General features: G+C 38.2%; 1 protein-coding gene across 2 annotated transcripts in view; it reads right to left on the bottom strand.

The window, feature by feature from the left end:
* Window positions 1-3,772, bottom strand: part of LOC126816360 (L-fucose kinase) — a 44,868-nt gene extending 41,096 nt beyond the window's left edge. Inside the window, exons 1-3 of one of the 2 annotated variants that reach the window (XM_050542802.2) lie at window positions 3,576-3,772; window positions 2,092-2,194; window positions 283-434 (exon numbers count right to left, since the gene is read on the bottom strand). In XM_050542802.2, the coding sequence (XP_050398759.1) occupies window positions 283-434; window positions 2,092-2,167 (228 nt within the window). In that variant the 5' untranslated portion in view covers window positions 2,168-2,194; window positions 3,576-3,772. The remainder of the gene's footprint in view (window positions 1-282; window positions 435-2,091; window positions 2,195-3,575) is intronic. The other variant, XM_050542801.2, reaches the window with a different exon arrangement.
* Window positions 3,773-7,952: the final 4,180 nt, after the last annotated feature.

Here is a 7,952-nt window from a genome sequence, read left to right on the forward strand (position 1 = left end):
GCTTCAAGAGTGTCTACAGAATTTATTGAAAGTGATTCAGGGCCTTTATCAGGGCAGGAATTATCAGAAATCGATGAAAATCAATAGGCTTGTTTGTCTCGTGAATATATATTTCTACAAATTCTAAACAGGGTTATTTTTTTTAATGAGTTTGGCAAGTAAAGAGCTCCAAATTTGCCAACTTTACCACATTCCTTCAACATGCAATTGAGTGTTTTAGAAATAGAAAGAGTAAGCATAACCATACAGACAACAGACAACAGACTAAGAACTTTTACTTACTGTATAACCCTTTTTAGCACTTATATATTCAATAACTGTTAATAAAGCATTAATAGTAGCTCCCCCACTTCCAACATTATCCTTAGGATCTTCTACTGTCAATAAAATGGCTTCTTCATTTATATAACCTTTACTCTGGCGTAATTCTAAAGCTGAAAAATTTTGTGAAAGACAGAAAGATAAATCATTTTTTACCACAAAGCAGTCCTAATTGTTCTGACTCTTAACGTATGAAGAGTCCAGCGGAAGAACGATCTAAGTCACATTTTTGTCTTTTCGCATAAAAGGCAAAACAGACTTTTGGACGAGAACGCTTGACGCGAACAGAACAACCGAGTGGGTTTAATTACAACTTCAAAATGATGTTAATACAAATCATAATTATCAGTACAACAACTGACTTCCACTTTTCAGCCAAATTAAGGTCAAATAAATATGATGGACTTGTATTTGTCCAGGAGGCCATTTCTGAGGGGCCTTGGTTCGATGCAACTCTGATCGTTTTTACCTGAAATTGATTGTTCCACAGAAAGCTTATACAATTTGCTACCAGATGACGCCATTAACTGGGGTTTGTGGAAAAAAAGACTTAGATCGTTCTTCCCTGGGGCTCTTCATATCTTTCATAAGCTTTGAGGGCTTTTATCAGAAAACAGGTACTGTTAATGTGGGAGGGACTCTAGTCCTTCCAGGACCTCAGGAATTTGAGTATCGTATTTAAATGTGAAATGGCACTGTCTTACCATTTAGTGGATGCAAATGTTTATTCTTTCTTATGTACTGGTAACAAACCTTAATCCCTGACATCTTTTGAGTAGATAGGCTGGTCTAGGGAAGTCAGATCAAGAATAGTCTAGTTAAAAACGTCCCCCAAAAAACTGCAGCCCAGACAGAGTTATGTTATATAAAAAAAATTATATATCACAAGCCACTTACATAATCCAATAATAAAGTATAATAATGACTTTATTTAAGAAGGATAGAAGATTAGGCTATAATACATAGCCTTTTAACATACAAAAGATATAGCGTGATAGGCCTAAATTAAATAACATACCAAAATAATTTACAATCGAGAGGGGAAAAAATAAATACAAAATCAGTTTAAAAGATTAAATATAGTATATATGTGGGTAATAAAACAGAAAGTTTGAATAAATAGATATCACATGTATTAACATATATTATTACACAATATGTACATGCTTATATGGAATGGATATACCGGTACACAGAATGCATACAAGATTACAAGAGATATAGAAGAGATGTTAAGAAGTAAGGGACTGACTCAATAACTAAGAAACCTGGAGTTTGATCCTGGAGTTGGCCAAGAAAGTTCCCCGGGTTTTCAGCGTGGTTTCCGCTTGTCGGTCAGTTGTGCAGGACGGAGGGCCTGACCAGGACAAAACCTAAGTCTTGGGTGCACGTTGGCCTGCAGTTAAAAGAACCTTTACAGCTGGAATTCGAATTAGGCAAGAGTAAGCCGTAGCACTGCTATCCAGGAAAAAATTCCCTCATAGAACAGTATGACGCTAAACTCAATTTTATTTCATTTCATACTGACTTTAAATGTTTGTCACTTAATTATATTTTACAGGCTGACCAGAAAAGAGTAATATTTTCTATGACAAGTACAACAAGAAATCTCTAAGGGTTGGGTAGCCGTCCCAGATTTATCTCTTGAAGCGACTAGTTTCTTTAGTTTGAATTCATCATGCAGCTAACCATTCGGCCATCCAACCCCCCTGGGCGGCTGTGACAAGTACATATAAATTAAATATGGTATATATTGTGTATAATGTTTACCTTGCTGTAAAGATGGTGTCACGGCTTTGTTAGAGCAAGTTACAACAATAGCTGTCCATTTAGCAGTAGATTTCATGTCTGCCACTGTCAATCTCTAATCTATCTATGATAAACAATCATACATAAATAGTACAAACTAGCTTTTATATCCAAAAGATTAGTTCCAGACCCAACGCAACAGAAAGAAGGTCATGATAAAACTTTTTAAAATATAATAAGAAATCATTCTTAAAGGAGATAAATGTCGAGCAGAACTTACAGCGTCCACAAGATTTTTCAAAGTGATCAAGAGTGGTAATTATCGGACATGGTTAAAATCTTAATAGGCTTCTTTGTCTCTTGACAATAAGCAATGTGGGTAAATTTAAAGTTAATCGGGCGATAACGTCACATGATTTTTCCAAGTGATGAAAAGCCATAACTCTGCCTCTGGTCGTAATTACAGCAATTGCTAGCTGAAAATCAACTGACTTCTTCATTCCGCCCATAAACAATGTCATCATCGGTATCCCCAGTGATATCATTCCATTCCACTTCATTACACCCTGGGTTCATTCACAGGGTTTTCATGAATTCAAATTATCTGCCCTTGATCATAGGTCGATTCTATGAACCAATCAAAAAACAGTTTACAATATACCAGTCTTAGCGTCATTCTTTTCATTCACCACACTGATTCAGCCATCTAAGTTACTTCTCTTTGCCCAATCAATTGGTCGATAAAAATAGCAAAAGTATCAAGGGCGGATAATTTGACTATGTGCATGTACGTGTCTCCCCTGTGAATCAACCCAGGGATATATACTGGAGTAAAACGGAACGATACAACTGGGGATACAGTATAAGTTTTTAGTCAATCCCAAAATAACTTTAGCCAGTAGGGTGTCCACAAGCAACAGTCAGACGGACCAACCCAGCAAAGGGACGAGGCTAATATTCGTCCACATTTCAATGTGGGCCCGCGTATAGTATAAAAGGATTAAGAGGTCATGGTGACAAAAGCTTTGACATGCATACACTGACTAAGGATTTACTATGCATGGATCCTAGTTAACACTACAGGAACTCACAACTTGCTACAGCTGCTAGAGGCAGTGTCAGTGACAAGTGTCCGTTGTAAAAAAAAAAAAAGATATTCACAAGCAAGTTCACCACGGTCACTCACTGTCAGTGTCAGGGGTTCATTAGTAATATATAGTTGATTGAATTATTCAGAACAGAAGTCGTGCATAGCTCAGCTGTCTAGCGAATAGTTCAGCTCTGATTCTGAACGTAGGTCTCATTACACTCGCCCTGTAATGACCTACTACTTGAGTACTTCAGAGCTGAACTAGCAAATAACTATGTAAAATATAGGCTACTACTAGCCTATAATATGGCCTATAGGCCTAGTAGATATTGTATGTCCTTTTTGGTTTTTTTCAATAACAGTTACGGCATAGACCACATATAATATTACCGTATCTATGGATAGATCAACTAACCTTACCTGGGTCTGTATGATAATTTTTATATCTGGAAATGTAGTAATTTAAGTCAACCATCAACAGACAGCTAGCAGTCAACCAAGACCCCTTACTTTATTTATCATTACCCACCAAAGAGTTCAGCTTTCTTAATTGTCATTACCTCCCTTGTGTCGTCTGCACAAAGCAATTTTCAAACAATTATTGCGTGTGACTGTGCAGCTATTGCCATGACCAGGGGCGTAAATGTGTGCACAGAGTGGCGACTCGCATTACGGCCCATAGAAACACAGCGACGCGCAATGCATCTTGGGAATTGTCTGTAATAAACACACACTGACGACAGTTCGCTCAACGACGTTACGATATCTATATCGGTGAACTAAATCTCTTTAATTTCGTAGTTTTTATAGTATTTTCGGTAACAAAACTACTGAGAATTATCACATACAATCATATGTTAGTTGTGTGTGTGTTTCGGGAATTTATAAAACATGATTCATATTTTTAAAACATGCATAACATAAAGCGTGGTACGGCACGGAATGAAGTGAGACTAGTGAGACGAGAGACGGCATTTTTGACGGTTTACGAATTGATCTATTTAAGGCCGTCAATTATTGTCGATTTTTAAGATAACCATGCCATTAGGTCTGATCTGTGTTCAGAGTTGCTTTTATTTTTGTGATTTTTTGTCAACTGATTATTTAGAAATAGAACATTTAATTTATACTGTGTTCTACGGAATTATCTGTCATACAAACTGAAGTTAACCATACACTACAGCATAATTATTAATAGGCTATAGATAATCACAGAGTAAATTAAAATTGTATTTTGAATTACTGAATGGTTTAAAATTATTGATAGTGCTTCAGCAAATATTTTATTGGTCGGATTAAGGCCTACCAGTAAAAGGGGAAATTCGATTTTGAATAGCATAACAACAGTATTTTTGTAATTTTAGAATTACGTGTAGATCTAGGCCTAGTTCAACTAGTTGTGATTTTTAAAAGATCAAACTTTAAATAGTAAGCTTTACCCATTAAGTCTGAACTAGCTGCTCATGTTCTTTTTACATTCTATAATAGGCCTACGTACCGCAAGTCTACTGAATAAAATAAATTTAGATTCATATGTTATTTTCATATTGCAGCTATATAGCAAGCGATAGGAATTGTCAGCGGACATAGTCCGATCAGAGACAGTTCCTAAAGGAGCTATAAAAAGCCAAGAGTATTTTATCTTGGAAAACAACCAACGGCTCAAATTTGTTTATAATTGGAAAACGTTAGGCCTATTTGAAATTCAATTTTAATATTCTTAAATTATTATTTTATATTTTAATGGAAGCTTACTTTATTAACATAACATCACAGTGTGTGTGTGTGGGGGGGGGGGGGGTACAGGTCGCAAAATAAATGCAGTCGGTCGCAAAATAAGTGCAGTCGATCTCAAAATAAGTGCTCACTGAATTAATACAAACAATGCCCAAATAGCCTAGATAACTAGAAGAAAAAATCCCAATTGCGTGAATCCGTGCACCTAAATTGCATAGCCTACGTCACGCTACTCACCCAAAACTTTAGTATTAGGCCTACTATTATACCGGCAGCCCAGAGCACTTTGGTCAAACGAACGAGATACCAATATCCGAGTATCGGAATGGTTACTGTGTAACCAAGCATATTCAGATATGGATGTCTGCCGGGGTCCAGTTGCTGCGTGTGGCCTTTTGGGCCCCAAAAATGGGCTGGATCAAACATTGTGGATACCACTTGGAAACAAGTTTAAATGAACAGAAACATCTCCCTGAGTATAAAACAGGCCCTGCCAGACAAATTCTCCTCTGCATAGGGTCCGCCAGACGCCCCGGAAGGGGCCCCAATTAAATCTTCAAATAGATTAAACATTTGGGGGTACCATACGAAACAAAATTAAAATGAACAATTAGACTCTACTTTGTATAAAATTGCCAATGCAAGACAATTTGTCTGCTGTAAAAACCCCGCCAGACACCCCCAAAAGTTGGGCCCGCAGATATTGTGTTGAAAATGAGCTGGATCAAACATTGTTGATACCACATGGAACTAAATTTAAATGAACTGGTAGGCCTACAGACGCTGTAAAAGCCACGCCAGACACCCCTAAAGTTGGGTCCCGCAGATATTGTGTTAAAAATGAGCTGGATCAAACATTGTTGATACCACATGGAACTAAATTTCACAATAAATTTATTCAATCAGACAGTCAGAGTCACCACTCCATGCATTGTCAGAATTAGAACCGTTATCAAGATGGTCACTCTCAAGATCATTGGTGCTGTCTTCCTCTGAATCTACATCATGGAATAGGTTGTCGGGCATGGCAGGTCCTAAAAACCATTTTGGACCATAGCACCCATTCTTTTCTGACCATCCAAACTGCTATGGGTCCAACCCGTGTCCCGGATCTGCAGAGTCAGCGCGACCCCAGATTATGCTGACAAAGTGTGCTATTTGAAGTTTGCTATACACGGTCTTTGCACAAGGTGGCAGAAGTGCACAGTCCACCTTCTTTATACCGAACATCAGATTTTCCTAGAAGGGCAGCATCCCAGGAAACTCAGGAATATTTGACGAATAGCCTTGCCTCTGGTGATGAACTTCGTTTAAAGTTTCAAGAAGAATACATCGTGTATAGCAAACTTCAAAGAGCATCTTCATTATGGTGGAATGGTGATGTATTTAAACGGTTTTTAAAATCGCAAAAAAATTGTGACCTCTAGAAAATCTGTGGGCGTATAACAATGTCCATGCGGCCCAACGTGTGTCTATCGGGACTTTTACAGCAGACAAAATTTGTCTGGCATTGGGATTTTTATACTTAGAAGAGTCTAATTGTTCATTTTAACTTTGTTTCGTATGGTACCTCCAATGTTTAATCTAGCTCAAGATTTGGGGTCCTTCGAGGGCGTCAGGCGGGCCCTATGCAGAGGAGAATTTGTCTGGCCGGGCCGGTTTTGTACTCAATGAGATGTACCAGTTCATTTAAATTTAGTACCATGTGGTATCAACAATGTTTGATCCAGCTCATTTTCAACACAAAATCTGCGGGGCCCAACTTTTGGGGGTGTCTGGCGGGGCTTTTACAGGAGACAATTTGTCTGGCATTGGGATTTTTATACTAGGTAGAGTCTAATTGTTCATTTTAACTTTGTTTCGTATGGTACCTCCAATGTTTAATCTAGCTCAAGATTTGGGGCCCCTTCGGGGAGTCTGGCGGACCCTATGCAGAGAAGAATTTGTCTGGCGGGGCCTGTTTTATACTCAGAGATATGTATCTGTTCATTTAAACTTGTTTCCGAGTGGTATCCACAATGTTTGATCCAGCCCATTTTTGGGTGCCCTCTTTGGGGCCCAAAAGGCCACACGCAGCAACTGGACCCCGGCAGACATCCATATCTGAATATGCTGGGTTACGCAGTAACCATTCCGATACTCAGATATTGGTACCTCGTTCGTTTGACCAAAGTGCTCTGGGCTGCTGATCTATATAGGCCTAAAATAACCTTTTGTCAAGTTATCATGTTTGAAAAAATGTTTTTTGCCCTTATTCTGTTGTGAGTTGATCTAAGTAAAATAATTTCCCCCAGGGAAAAAAAATAGTCGGTCTCAAAATAAGTGCAGTCACTGCAGTCGGTCTCAAAATTATGCATCGGCGACTGACCAAATGAATTAATGGGGTAAACAAATAATGGCTGTCTTTGCTTCCACTTCACGTTGTGTATTTACTTCTTCTTATCTAATATATTCGAATGCACGTAAAAGATCCCTTGGAATACGATATAAGAGTAGGCGATAGTGCCACTGCCCGGGCAAAATTTCCCCCATAGCACACTGTATGGCGTATGCCCGTCTTCATTAGCCCAGTTTAGGAGCAGAACAGTAGGACGTTAAACCCCATTTCATTTCATTTCATTTCTTCTTATCTATCTCAGTTAGTTAAGACGTTTGCCTTACCAAGAATAACAATGCAACAGTTCGGTTTTTTTTATTTTATATAGGCCTATCATAGCCGAATAGATGGATACAAGCATAGTATAGGTTACAATACTAAAGTCAATCTTTCAAACCGGCTGATAGAAACTGTTACATCTTTTCCTTCAGAGTCTGTCTGCTGTCTAGGAACTCAGATGGTAATCTCTCTGGAATCTAATGAAATCTGGCTTAAACGTTTGCCATGATTTCTTTTATAGGACCTATGGACAACACGCACAGACTAGGATATGCATGACCCTGAACCTGTGCAATTAATTACTGATATGATTGGTCATTTAAACCAAATGATGCAATAGGTAAATTTCCAATCACATATAATCTGGTAACAGGTTGTTGACACATAGAACCAGCTATT

This window comes from Patella vulgata, chromosome 3 (assembly GCF_932274485.2).
Source record: "Patella vulgata chromosome 3, xgPatVulg1.2, whole genome shotgun sequence".
NCBI classification, from domain to species: domain Eukaryota; kingdom Metazoa; phylum Mollusca; class Gastropoda; family Patellidae; genus Patella; species Patella vulgata.